Raw genomic sequence first — 15,059 nt, 5'->3', positions numbered from 1 at the left:
TCAACATTTTGAGCCCATTTAATCATACAGTCTTTAACTAGTTCTGCTTCAGAGTCAATTTCTATTATTACATTATATAATCTTTTCATATGCATTGAACTTTGGTCTCTAATTTAAGTAAATTATCCTCGACTTGCATAAAGCCAGTTTTTGATCTATTTTCCATCTGGCCTGTAACTGCCCGTATTGAAACCATGTTTGAATTACCTTTTCCTTTTTTAATACCTCCAAAGATTTCAGTTGTGGTACACCTCTTTCTACAGTAAGAAGCTTCCTATAAGTAATTATATCCTGTTTTTGTACTATGTTCATATTTTCTATTGCATGTCTAGGGCAGTGTTTTTCAACCACTGTGCCGCGGCACACTAGTGTGCCGTGACATAGTGTAAGGTGTGCCGTGGGAGAATTACTTTATGTATAGTCAATATAGGCACAGAGTTAATTTTTTTTAACATTTTCTAATGGTGGTGTGCCTCGTGATTTTTTTTCATAAAAAAGTGTGCCTTTGCACAAAAAAGGTTGAAAAACACTGGTCTAGGGATAGCCCACATAGATAACTTATCATTTAGTTTATATTGATATTTTTTCCAAACCCGTAGTAAGGCATTCCTTAAAATATGACTTTTAAAATTCTTATCCACCTTTTTGTTATATAGCAAATAAGCATGCCAACCATATACCAAATCATACCCTTCAATATTGAGCATTCTATCATCTGTTAAGTTGATCCAATCACTAATTATAGATAAAACTATTGCATCATAATATAGTTTTAAATTGGGTAATTTCAAACCTCCCCTTTCACGCACATCCTGCATTATTTTAAGTTTTATTCTCGGCTTCTTACCTACCCATACAAATTTATTAATACCCTTCTGCCATTCTAACAAATTTGCATCATTTTTAAGTATTGGTAACGTTTGAAAAAGAAATAAAAATTTTGGTAAAATATTTATTTTCACTGCTGCTATTCTTCCCATCAGAGATAACTGTAATTTCTCCATTTTTTTCATTTCTGTATACTATACCACAGTGGTTCATAATTGTGCTTATATAACTTCCCGTTTGAGGTTGAAATATAAACTCCTAAGTATTTGACCTTTTTAACTATTTCACATCCTGTCGTTCCTTCTAGTTCTTCCCTTTGTTTAGTATTCATATTCGTACTCTATATCACAAGGGATACTGCAATGGTCACAAGTGTGAAAACCGGCCATAAGTCACTTTTTTTAAGAATCATAATTCTGAATGGTCACTAAATGAACGGAGGACTACCAGTACAGTACCTTTACTGAGGAGTACATCCCAAAGGAGGAAGAATTGGCAGAATTACAACAGCAGGAAGAGAGAACTTTTTAAAAAGAGATTTCAAGATTATTATTTTTTTACTGCCAATATTTTTTACCATTGACAACTCTTCATTGGTCAGGGACTTCCTACTGTGCTCTTAGCATATATGCAATATCACTTAGACTTATATACCACTTTCCAGTCCTCTCTAAGCAGTTTACAGAGTCAGCCTCTTGCCCCCAACAATCTGGGTCCTCATTTTACCCACCTTGGAAAGGATGGAAGACTGAGTCATCCTTGAGCTGGTCAGGATCAAACTCCTGGCAGTGGGCAGTCAGCCTGTGATATTCTAATCATTGCGCCACCATGGGATGGAAGGAAGGAAGGCAGGCAATAGCACTTAGACTTATATACTGCTTTCCAATGCTTTCCAGCCCTCTGTAAGCAGTTTACAGTGTCAGCCTCTTGCCCCCAAATATCTGGGTCCTCATTTGACCCACCTCAGAAGGACGGAAGGCTGAGTCAACCATGAGCCTGGCAAGATTCAATCTGCCAAACTGCTGGCAGCCAGCAGTCAGCAAAAGTAGCCTGTAGTACTGCACTCTAACCACTGAGCCACCGTGGCTCAGTAGACATTATCGTATGAACCGTATGAAAGGGAACCTATAGTGCAAGAAATGTTAGATATTATTTTAGCAACATTTAGCAACATTTGAAAAGTTCTGGCTTTTGAAAGCCTTCAGTGGGATTTCTCAGGATGCTCTTAATTATAAGCCCAACCCCAAAAATAAGATTGACAGCCAGATGGACACATTACCGTATTCCCCCCGAAAGTAAGACGTAACCAGATAATAAGCCCTGAGTCTTTTGAGCAAAAATTAATATAAGACCCAGTCTTATTTGGGGGGGGGGGAACAAGAGTATTTGCATAAAAATTCTCCATTGTTTCATTAGCTATCCTACCCAAATCTTGCAGCTATCAGCAACCAATTTTTCTAACTTCCAGACCCCCGTTTCAGAGGAGAAAGTATGACAGTCAAACACAGAGCACGCTTCTGATGATCAGAACTCACTTGCGCCACGGGACAGAAATTGGAGGTATCATTGGGATTGTTGTAATCGTATTCTCCAACTTCATCGTCATCGTTATGACTGGGTGAGCGGCCCTGAAGTGGCATGTTTGAGAGCTGCAGAAACAAAATAAAGTGAAAGAATCGTGACAATTCTTTCATGGAACTGACGCACTAATTAATGCGTTCCACAAGGGATTCAAACCACCGACCTGTCGACCTTTCTGATCGACAAGCTCAGTGTCTTAGGCACTGAGCCACCATGTCCATCTTAATTCAGAGGAAAGTAGAAGACTGCAGTGACTTAAAACAGAGGCAGCAGCTGAGAATACGGATCAATGGTAAGAACAGCAAATAACCTGCTCTAATTTTCCACAATAACAAGCGTTAAAGTCTTCAGCTCAGTAATAAGAAAGATGTTTGTCTGATCTAAACAACCCTTTAGGGCAGAAGTCTTCAAGTTTGGACACCCCTGCACTAAGGCATGGTGGCTCAGGTAGAAAACCTCTTTAGCCAATCTTCTGGCCAGAGTAGCAAGCTGTCATTATCTCTGCCAAGATCTTTACACATTGACAAAGCAAACCTTACCCTGATTTGAGGTTTGAGGAACAGCCGAGTGAGGTTGTCTGGATCATAGTGGAAGTCCTTTGGGAGGGTGTTGCTTTTCTTGTTTTGGCTTTGGAGGGTTGACTTGGACAGGACCGTAGCTGCCTGTTTTAGAAAACCAGAACTGTTGGAAACATCCTCTACTAAGAATGCTGAGCAAATTTTATCTTAAATCACATTTTGCACTGATTTAGATTTGGTAACGGTAAAGGAGTCCCTGCAGAGTTTACTCTGCTAGTCGTTGCTGAATATAGTGGAGTGGTCAGAGGAGGGAGTCACATAATGTAACAATCGGTTCGCCCAGAACTGAAAATGTGAGCTCTGTTCTGATCTAGGGTTCCCGAGAGCCTGAAGCAAAGTTCTTGTCCCGACAAAAAACCTTTTATTAATTGACTGCGAATTCTGCTCATTCACCTCCAGCAAAGTCTTTCGAGGGAGGATTTACAGTCACAGACCTTATCTGGCTTGGAGAGCTGCCAGGCTGATATCTGCAAAACCTGGCAAGGGGTCTCGGAGAGTCACGAACCAATTAAGCAAACTCATTGTCTCCTGCAAACTCCACTCCCCTTTCGCTCCTCTTTTATTCCCTCTGGGAGGGGCCATTCATCGTCCACTTGTGGCCTTAGTCCCAAGTCAGATCCTGTTCTTTATTTGTTTCCTTTGTCTGGCAACTCTGCGCATGTGCACACTGGGAACAGACGCCAGGTGTTCATCTGCCTCACTGATGTCTGACTCCAAAGGCAGCTGATAACTGGCATACAGCTCTGGCCCTCTCTCTACCTCCGACAAAGAGCCCTCATTAGAGCTTCCCCAGACTACAGGACTGGCCCAGGTTCCTCCCCAACCTCCTCACTCTCCGAATCTGCTGCCAGCTCCGCTGACCACTGGGGTGATCACAAGTCTCACCTTCCGCACATGCGTGCGGCATCAAACACATGGCAATTATATAAGATGGTATAGCACTGGGACGGGCCCAACCGCTGGTTGGAATTACCAGTTCACCTCTGGGAGTGGTGCTCATCGCCGTTTGAAGGCCACTGAACCAGCGCTGAAAATTTCTCTCTAGTTTTGAGTTGGATTCCTCTTTCATTGTTTTCCACCAGTTGCTTCTTCTCCTGCCTTCAGGGGGGAAAACAAAAACCTACCCGAGTTTTGCGGAAGTGAAGTTCAAAGTCAATCTCCTCGTCAAAATTGATCTCAAAGACTTTCTTAACTGTTCTCCTTTTACTGACTCTCTCAGACTTGGCATCACCTGTGCAGAGGATAGAAGACAGGATGGAAGGAAGCAGCTTGCTCTGCCATAGAATGTTAAATTTTCCTCTTTTTTTTAGTGTTGCTGCATGTAGCCTTGAACAGAATTGTTCTATAAAAGTGAACTTTAAAGCAGCAGTCACCAACTGGTGGCCCGTGAAAAAATATTTGCATTTTTTATATTGCACTAAATCAGGGGTCCTCAAACTATGGCCACTGGGATGGATACGTGCAATGAACATTTGTGTTGCTGCAGAGAGTCCCCCCCTTTGGGGTCTTTTTGTGCAGGTCGGAGGGGGGCAGAAATTCTGACTTGGGGTCTGCTTTGGCCTCCTGGTGTGGGGATTTGGGCAAAGGCTGGAGGGAAGTGCCGCTGGTGGAGAAGAGCCGGAGGGCCTCGTTCAGTAGGACTGCATCATTGCCTGGAAATGGCTGACCATCTCAGCATGCTGAGCCTCCAGGCACCTCTACTTGGCCTTGCACTCCCACAGGTTTCCCCTCTGATTGGAAAGCCTATGCTCGTAGTCCTCAGTGAGGGGCTTCTGCTGAGCCTCCTTCTTGGTCAGATCCAATTTGAACTGAGCTGTTTCCCCAACTCTTTCTCATAGTGGCTGCTTAGCTCCAGCAACTGTTTCCTGTTGGGGCCCTAAGGAGAGCGGGTGGGCGAGGAGTGGCTGGGAGGGGAGGGGCGAGTAGGGGCCAGCGAGGCGCCCCTCAACCTGAGTGACATAAGTTGGCCACGCCCACCCAATCACATGACCACCTAGCCATGCCCACACAGCCAATCATTAGGCAGATCATATTAGTGGTCCTCGGGATTTAAAATTATGAATTTAGTGGTCCCTGGGGTCCGAAAGTCTGGGGTAAGTATCTTTCAACAGGCAGCACAAAATGGCGCTTTCGAAATAATTGAACATCAGGTGTAGCTCTACTCTGACCCACCAATCCTGGTTGTGATGTGAGAAAATAAGCAATGATGGTGGAAGTATTACAATAAACATTGGAAAAGCGACTGCTACATATTTATCTATATCAGTGATGGCGAACCTTTTTGGCACCGAGTGCCGAAAAGGCAGCACATACCCTCGTTGGGGCCACGAGCAGGAAGAGAAGCTGCCCAGGGGGCATGTGCGTGCTGGAAAATGAACTTCTACACCAAGGTCAGCAGATCGTCACATGCGCATGCACACCAGAAAGCTGGAAGGGGATCAGGCGACGCTGCACGTGCCAGGCAATATGGCTCCACGTGGCACTTTGGGCACGCGTGCCATAGGTTTGCCATCATGGATCTGTATACTATTAACTAAAAATGGGATATACCGTGATGCCATTTCTATTATAGAGTAAGAGATCAACATAGATTGTACTGTGTACTACAGACTATACTTCTGTAAACTTCAGAGAGCATGATTTTGAATAGGGGAATGTCCATGTGTCAACCCACACACACTCATATGCAGCCCTGATGAAGCAGGAGGAGAAGAAAACACTGAAAGAAGTCAGGTAGACTCACAACAGAGGAAGGGAAACAGTAACAGATAAAAGATTGTGATTCTTCATAAATGTGCGAGATGCCACAATTAACTTCGACTGAACTCTTGGCAATCCCTGCCCAGCCTCTGCCCACTGTTACCTTTATGGTGCGGTTTAAAACGCCAGTGTTCTGGGCCTGCCCACATGGACATAATTCGGGGGCTGAAGTAAGAATACTCGCTGGGGTTCATAGACAGCTGTAGACACATGGACCCAATATCCCCTTCTTTTGTTGAAACCTGGTTTTCTCTATAAGAAAGAGATTTAACACTAGTTTTAAAACTTTAACTGTTGTTTCTTCAAGATTTGCTGTGCAGGTAAGTCCTGGATTTACAACGGTTTGTTTTGCGAATGTTTTGAAGTTACAACAGCACTGAAAAAGGTCACTTACAACTGCCTTTCATAATTAACGACTGTTATTAACTTAAAAATTGTGGTGATATCTATTGTTCCTACTGTTATTGTGAATTGGATTAAAATGGAAAAATGGATTAAGAATCGAAGCATTAAAGAGGAGATGTATAATAAAATGAGAATTATATAAACTTGATAAATGTGAGAGATTACTACCAATGTTAGCGTAAACTGGATCAATATAAATGGAAACTTAGTTACATTTGTTCATATATAATAGAGAAACGTTTAGCTAGAACAAGAAAGTTATAGATGAAGGTGGAGATAAGATGAGGAGTAAGGCATTTTTTGAATATATATGTTTGAACGATATACCGTATTTTTCAGAGTATAAGAAGCACCTTTTTCCGTCAAAAAAGAGGGTGAAAATCTGGGTGTGTCTTATATACTGAATACAACATTTTTGGCCTACTGAAACCTTTGCAAAAATGGGTATGCAGACGGTTTGGGAGGCTTCTAGAGTGCTCCCGAGGGCTGGGGAGGGCAAAAAGGAGCAAAAAATGGGTCGTTTTTGCTCATTTTTGCCCCCCCAGCCCCTAGGAACATTCTAAGAGCCTCCCAAAGCTCTGCATCCCCCCGCCCTGCTTTTTTTGCAAAAATGAGGTGTGCAGAGGGTTTGGGAGGCCAGCAGAGTGCAAAACCTGTTTTTTTTAAAATTACATCTTCAAAATCATGGTGCGTCAGATACTCCAAAAAATACAGTAATAAGGATTACTTATGCTTGAGAAATGTGACAGAGATTATTAATATTGTTATTGTGAATTGGATTAATATGAATGATACCCAGAACCAACTCTGTTCACACACAATATAAATATATAACTTTTTTAAAAATAATAAAAAATATATTTTAAAAAAATACAATTGTGGTGATTCACTTAACAACCGTGGCAAGAAAGGTTGTATAAAAGGGGCAAGACTCACTTAACAAATGTCTCTCTTAGCAAGAGAAATTTTGGGCTGTTACGGTCATAAGTCAAAGACCCCCTGAATAAGATGCGTGTTTTTACTAATATTGTTCCTGATTCATTTTTCAGTGAAGGTAACAATTAAATTATCATTAAAAACTTCTCAAAAGCACCAACTCTATCCCCAAATATTCCAAGAAGTACATATATACCTTGAAAGTTCTGGTGCTATTCGGCAGGATTCCAGCTTTTCGGAGAATTCACCAAGATCTCTGGCCATCGTCTTGTCTAGAACATCGGCATCAAAATCATCTTCCATCCTATCCTCAAGATACTCGTTATCCGTCTCTGCGTTGATATCAAATGCCTGGTCACTCTTCTTGAATTTATCTAGCAGAGCAGAGACTGACTGAATACAAAACAACATTTTAAGTCTTTTTTTCTTCTTCTTCTTTTTTTTTTTAAATTAATGTTTTTATTTTCCATTTTTCATTTTCATACAGTCACATATATACTGTGCTTAACCGGGGCCATACATTAAACAATAATCACAGCAGTTCCTCTTGTCAACAATACCCCCAGAAATATAAATAAGACTCAAACTCAAACAGAAACCCAATATACCTCTTGCGCTCTCCATACACCTTTCTTCCACCCCCCTCCAACTTACTATCTTCCCTCCATCATTCCCCTCTACCCTACTTCCCCTCCCCCTCTACCACTCCTCTCTCCCAGTCCACTCCCTCCCTTCCTTCTCACCCTCCCTCCCATCCTCTCTCCTGCCCTCTCTACCCCTCTTCCTTCTATCCCACTCCTCCTCCCTTTGGTGTATTTCTACTATATGTCAATGTATTCAGCTTGTCCTATTTTTACGGAGAAATTAAAGAGAAACAGTATATATGTGAAATCGCATTACGTTGAAATCTAACATATAGTATATGTCCCCCCCTCCCCTCCCCCCAAACACCCCACCTCCCTCCCCTCCCGACTTCCCAGAGCCCGTACACGGTATAGGTTTTTAACAAGCACAGTCTAAAATATCTTGAGACAAAAGAAATAAGAAAAAGGGTTAATAACATCTCTACATTGATCTTAGCTTCTTCCTGTTACACTAACTTTGAACAATTTAAATTATTCCTGATCTTAAGCATAGGCTATCTGGAATTTCTTAGTCCCATATTTGTTTTGTATATAGTCAATCCATTTTTTCCAGTCTCGTTTATATCTTTCATTTGAATGATCTTTAAGATATGCCAATATTTTAGCCATCTCGGCTAAGTTTGTAACTTTCAATGTCCATTCTTGAGTTGTAGGCAAGTCTTCCTTCTTCCAGTATTGCGTCACCAACAGTCTTGCCGCCGTTATTAGGTGCAGAACCAAGTTAGTCTCTACCACTGTAAAGTCAGTACATATACCTAGTAAAAATAACTGAGGAGTAAACTTTATCCTTCTTTTAAAGATATTTTTTTCTTCTTCTTAAAAGGACAGTTAGGAGGATGACAATCAAAAGCTAACTGTACAATGATGTTAGTATGTGTAACTATTAAAATGGAAAATGAATTGCAGAAGAGGAAATTTAAGATGGCTATGTAAATACAGAACACGGTCTGCTGGAATGCCATCCCGAAAATACACCAGATAGAAAAGGAAAATATGTAAATACAGCAACGAAAAGAGGGAATGGAGAGAGGAGTAGAGGGAAGGGTAGGAAGAGGAGAAAGAGAAAGAAAGGGAAAAGGAGAGGAGGAAATGGAGTAAGAGTAGGAGAGGGGAGGAAATGGAAGAAGAGGAGAGGAATGGGGGAAAGGAAGGTGAAGTAGAGAAAGGAAAGGAGAGGAGGAAAGAAGGAGAGGGAAGGAGAAAAGGGGAAGAAAGGAGGGTCGTTATAAAATAAGATGGGTGTTTCAGATAAGTGACTGTCCTTAAAAACCTCCATTGACAAGGAGGCTGACCCACTTCAAATCAAGAACTATAGACCTATTTCTGTATTAAACTCAGACTATAAGCTATTTGCTTCAATATTGGCAGAAACAACTCAAAAAATACTTACACAACTTTATTCATCCTGATCAGAATAGGTTTTTACCAAAGAGACAAATTAAAGATAATATGAGAATAATTCTGGACACTTTGGAATACTATGAGGCTCATCTTGAAAAACAAATGGCTCTCATGTTTTTAGATGCTCAGAAAGCCTTTGATAACATGAGCTGGCGATTTATGTTGTTACAACTGGAACAGATGGGCTTTGGTAAGAAATTTACCCAAGCCAGTGAAACTATATACCACAAACAAACAGCAAGGATAATGATAAATGAAGAATTAACAGACTCTATTGAAATAAAGAAAGGGACAAGACAAGGCTATCCACTATCCAGTCTGTTATTCATCTTAACATTAGAAGTTTTAAACAGAAATATTAGAGAAGGAAAAGATATAATTTCCAATTTCCAACGAACCAATTTCGTTGCATTTAAGTGCAATGACAATAAAGATTATATAAAAGGAATGAAAATTTAAAAAAGAAGAATACTAATTGCAAGCATTTGTGGATGACTTGGTCTTCATCTTAAGAGAACCCACTAGAAACTGCACCTAAATTGATGGAAAAAATAGAGGAATATGGAAAAGTAGCAGGTCTGAAAATAAATAAAGACAAAATGAAGATTTTGACAAAGAATATGTTATCAAGACAAAAGGAAGAATTGGCAGAAACTCTGAAGATTCAAATCACGAATAAGGTCAAGTATTTGGGGATATATTTGATAGCAAGATGCAGCACACTTAAAGAGAACAACTACCATAAACTTAAACAGCAGATTGCGATAGACTTGGCAAAATGGGAAAATCTACATTTATCAATAATAGGGAGAATATCTACAATTAAGATGAATATATTACCCAGGATTCTATATTTGTTCCAGACAATTCCAGTTAGACTAGGTAAAGCCTACTTTGAAGACGTAAACAAAATAGTGTTGAAGTATATTTGGCAGGGAAAGAAAGCAAGAATAAAATTAAAATTATTACAAGATGCTAGAACAAGAGGAGGATTTGGCCTACTGAACTGGGAGTTATACCATCAGGCAACAAGCTTGATGTGGGTTAAGGAGTGGATAATATTAAGAAATTCTAGATTATTGACTGTAAAATGACATGATTTGTTGTTACGATGGCATGCTTTCCTATGGTACAAGGGAATTAAAACGCAGGGGTATTTTAGAAGACATTACATACATGAGGCTTTGTTACTAAACTGGGAAAAGACTAAAAGACAACATTATTTAACATTATTTAAAAATTCCAGTCTGGTTATCAACTATTGAGGCATTTTCATATCCAAAAACATACAAAAAGGAACAAACAGTTAGATTTGGTGAAATATTGAATGCAAAGGGTGAACTTAAATTTATGTAAGAATTAGAACAGCAAGGTGTAAAGATGAATTGGTTTTCATATGTGCAAATACATTCTAGATACGATAAAGATCTTAAAATGGAAGGTTTCCATGATAAAATGTCTGAGTTAGATAAAATTTTGACAGATACCGATGAAAAGGTAATTAAAAAACTATACAGATATTTATTAGAGGTTAAATTAGAATAAGTTAAAAAATCTATGATTGCTTGGGGGAGAAATTTTGGACATGGGATTGATTTAGAGAATTGGCAGAAATTGTGGTCTTAAAATTATAAAATGACAATGTCAACAGCGTATAAAGAAAATTTGTGTAAGATGTTCTACAGGTGGCATCTATCCCTGACAAGAATAGCAAGAATGTTCAAGAATAAATCGGAAAAGTGTTGGAAATGTCATCAGATACCAGATTCATATTACCATATGTCATGGACTTGCATAGAAGCTAAAAGATATTGGACTAAAATCCATACTTGGTTGGAAAAAATGATACAAAAACATATTGACTTTAAACCAGAGATATTTTTGTGAGGAATCATATCGGAAACATACAATACAGAACTGATATACTTGATTGCAAATGTGTTAACAGCAGCTAGAATTGTATTTGCTAAAAACTGGAAGAATGAGAAAACACCAACGCAGGAGGAAGTTAGTCATAAAATAATGGAATGTGCTGAAATGAGTAAGTTGACATTTGAAATTAGAGAACAGGACGATAAACAATTTTATGGGATATGGGATCTACTGGTTAATTTTATGGGATATGGGATCTATAAGTGGTTAGATAAAAAAAACATGGAAATGAAAATGATTGAAGAATGTCACCAATATTAGAATAATAGAATGATTTAGAATAAGACATAAAATACTTTATTATTGGATATATTGAAGATGATGTAATGAATTATTATAATATAAATGAACCCATACTCAGCATATCTTGTTTAAGATGAAGAAATAATAGTGATAGTCAAACAAATGCAGTATTATAATAGTGATGTATATAAATATATTTGACTGAAAATCTGTGATTTTATATAAAATGTAAGTGATGACTATGGAAAGGATGCACAAAAACTCTGACCAATCGACACTGTATGAAATGGAAGATACTTTTATGTTACATGTCTTGTCTTTATGTTTGTTGAAAAATAAAAAATTATATATATATATATATATATATATATATATATATATATATATATGTATGTATGTATGTATGTATGTATGTATGTATGTATGTATGTATATATGTATATATGTATATATATATATATGTGTATATAGATAGATAGATAGATAGATAGATAGATAGATAGATAGATAGATAGATAGATAGATAGATAGATACCCTCAACTGACGGAGCACCCACAACTTCTGGTGGCAAGCTATTCCTCTGGTTAATTGTCCTCACTGTTAGGAAATTTCTCCTTAATTCCAGGTTGCTTCTCTCTCTGGTTAGTTTTCATCCATTGTTTCTTGTCCTGCCATCTGGTACTTTGGAGAATAATTTACCTCCCTCTTCTTTGTGGCAGCCCCTCAAATACTGTAAGACTGCTATAATCTCACTCCTAATTCTTATTTTCTTTAGACTAGCCAGACTCAAATCCTGCAGCTGTTCTTCATATGTTTTAATCTCCAGCCCTTTGATCATCTTAGCTGCTCTTCTCTGAACTTTTTCCAAAGTCTCAACATCTACATAAGTAATGATAGAGCTGAGAAAAGCCCAATGAACTTACGTTATTCAAAAGACTTCGCAGTCGAGGTTCAAGCTTTCTTAAGTTAAACATTTCCTAACAGAACTTGAGAAAACATCTAGAAAAGAAGATTTGGTAAGAAACCCGGTAGCCAACGAGTTGGTAGAACCTCCTGGATATAAATTAAACACGTTGGACTCCAGTATAAGATCACTCTGACAACTACTTTTGACACAAAGCAGCAACCAAATTTGCATACCTCATTGTGGGTTTCACTGTTCCATTGTGTAAACAGAAAGCCGGACAACGAAGGGCAGATGGCGGAATTTTCAACGCAACGTAGAAGGATGGCTAGATAGGATAGCAAAAAAGGGGAATTCAGCAAGAAATCTGAGATTCTACGCTATTAAAATCTCTTATGTCAGCAAGCTCACTCACCCTCCCCCATTGATTTCCTTTATGAGAAGTTTGCCAAAAGTGATCATGTGACCCAAGGACACTGCAACCGTCATTAAGTACACGCCAGTTGCCAAGCATCCAAATTTGGCTCATGTGACTGTGGGGTTGCAAGCATGAAAACCTTTTTTTCAATGCTATTGTATCTTCAAAAGGTCACTAAATGGATGGTTGTATGTAGGGGGCTACCTATTAACCTTGAAATAAAAGTATGAACATTAATAATTTGGAATGGCAGAAAGAGGAGGAAAAAGAGTGAACAAAGGTAATTTCTATGAACTATGTTTAGGTCAAGGATCAGCAACTTGCGGCTCTGGAGCCACATGTGGCTCTTTCATTCCTCTACTGCGACTCCCTGTGACTCAAAATATGCGTCATAGCCACCAATGTGCGACACCCACTGGCATGTGATTTATTGAGCTTTTCAAGCCCCGGTAGGTCACCATGATTAAATCCAAGAAAGGAAAAGTTTCTGAAGAAAACAGAACATTTAATTCAACTACATGTGCTAGTTTTGTGGCCGCTTAGGAAGTAGTCAGACACATGAAGGGTTTCTGTGGCTCCCAGTGTTTTCTTTTCTGTGGGAAACGGCTCCAAATGGCTCTTTGAGTGTTTAAGGCTGACAACCCCTGGTTTAATTCAAGGGTTATAGCAGGAAAAGTGGAAGACTAAACGTGATTTTTCTGTCCTTCTTGCTCTGTATCAATAAATAACATACTCAAAATTACATATTGTAATTAAAATAGTTTGCGGCCTATTTGTCACACCTACATTTTAAATCGGTCACTTTCACATGAGAAGAACTTGGTATCTCGGAAGTCCCAGAAGACGGCAGAGGAACAACCGTAGAATCAAACAGGACTTCACTGAGGAAGCTGTGTGTGTGGAGCGTGGTAAGGAACACCCCAGCTGTACTGCATTCATCGAAGGACGAGGCTGTTTTCTGGAACATGGGATCGCTCTGAAGATAAATACAGGAAAAAATGGGAGATGGTGGCTGAATTAAGAGCAGGGTGGATTTGAGTTAAATCATGATTTACATTCCCTCTCCACTCCAGAGGAAGGATACTGTAAAATCTCCATTCCCTCCCCACTCCAGGGGGAGGGATACTGCAAAACTAACTTAACTTTTAACTTTTAATAAATTTATATGCCGCCCAATCCCGTAGGACTCCGGGCGGCTTACAGAAACAAGTTAAAATAAGGAGTTAAAATAAAGAAACAAGAAGAAGAAGTAGGACTGTTGTAAGATAAGATGGATCTATGGGATGTTAAAAAAGCAATCTTCAAGCATATTGTTAACAGTAGGGAAAAATTGTTATAAATACATATTATTAATAACAGTTATGAGATCATATAATAATAAAAAAAATAAAGAAACAATTTAAAAAGAAACAATTTAAAAACAACACACCATAAACTCAATCTGGGTGGGGCTGGACCTCATTCATGAAGTCAACAGCCCCAGGCCTGCCAGAATAGTCCGGTTTTAGTGGCCTTTTGGAAGGCCGAAAGAATGGGGAGGGTCCGGATCTCTACGGGTAGGTCGTTCCACAGGGTCGGAGCAGCTACAGAGAAGGCCCTCCTCCGAGGAGCCGCCAGCCGGCATTGTCCGGTCGACGGCACCTGGAGAAGGCCCAGTCTGTGAGTTCTTATCGGCCGTTGAGAGGTATGTGGCAGGAGTCTCTCAGATATCCATGTCCTAGGCCATGTAGGGCTTTAAAGGTGATTACCAGCACCTTGAAGTGTGTGCGGAGACCGATCAGAAGCCAGTGCAGCTCGTGGAGGATAGGTGTAATATGGGTGTATCTAGGTACACCCAAAATCGCTCGCGCGGCTGCGTTCTGGACTAACTGTAGTCTCCGAACATTTTTCAAGGGCAGCCCCATGTAAAGCGCATTACAGTAATCGAACCTAGAGGTGACGAGGGCATGAGTGACCATTCGAAGTGCCTCCCGGTCCAGGTAGGGCCGCAACTGGTGCACCAGGCGAACCTGGGCAAAAGCCCCCCTGGTCACAGCCGACAAATGATGTTCTAATGTCAGCTGCGAATCCAGGAGGACACCCAAGTTGCGGACCCTCTCTGAGGGGTGTAGGATTTCACCCCCCAGGCTAAGGGATGGAATATTTGGACTATCCTTGGGAGGCAACATCAATAGCCACTCAGTCTTGTCTGGATTGAGTGCAAGCTTGTTCGCTCCCATCCAGACCCTGACAGCCTCCAGGCACTGGCACATCACTTCCACCACTTCGCTGAGTTGGCACGGGGCGGACAGATACAATTGAATATCGTCCGCATACTGATGGTATCTGATCCCGTGCCAGCGTATGATCTCACCCAGCGGCTTCATGTAGATGTTAAATAGGAGGGGGAACAGGACCGAGCCCTGTCTGAGTCAAGCCTCAGTAGGAA

General features: G+C 40.0%; 1 protein-coding gene across 3 annotated transcripts in view; it reads right to left on the bottom strand.

Annotated features, from left to right (window-relative positions):
* NCAPH (non-SMC condensin I complex subunit H) overlaps positions 1 to 15,059 on the bottom strand; it is a 42,628-nt gene that overhangs the window by 19,405 nt on the left and 8,164 nt on the right. For all 3 annotated transcript variants that reach the window (XM_087706078.1, XM_087706081.1, XM_087706080.1), the window contains exons 7-13: positions 13,418 to 13,607; positions 12,450 to 12,541; positions 7,285 to 7,481; positions 5,851 to 5,999; positions 4,112 to 4,218; positions 2,949 to 3,071; positions 2,364 to 2,477 (exon numbers count right to left, since the gene is read on the bottom strand). In XM_087706078.1, coding sequence (XP_087562204.1) covers positions 2,364 to 2,477; positions 2,949 to 3,071; positions 4,112 to 4,218; positions 5,851 to 5,999; positions 7,285 to 7,481; positions 12,450 to 12,541; positions 13,418 to 13,607 — 972 coding nt within the window. The remainder of the gene's footprint in view (positions 1 to 2,363; positions 2,478 to 2,948; positions 3,072 to 4,111; positions 4,219 to 5,850; positions 6,000 to 7,284; positions 7,482 to 12,449; positions 12,542 to 13,417; positions 13,608 to 15,059) is intronic.

The sequence above is a fragment of the Thamnophis sirtalis genome, unplaced genomic scaffold (genome assembly GCF_051295495.1).
Source record: "Thamnophis sirtalis isolate CommonGarterSnake01/CBP01778 unplaced genomic scaffold, rThaSir2_p1.2 scaffold_2, whole genome shotgun sequence".
NCBI lineage: Eukaryota > Metazoa > Chordata > Lepidosauria > Squamata > Natricidae > Thamnophis > Thamnophis sirtalis.
The sequence above is the reverse complement of the archived record's forward strand: the minus strand, read 5'-3'. Positions and strand labels throughout refer to the sequence as shown.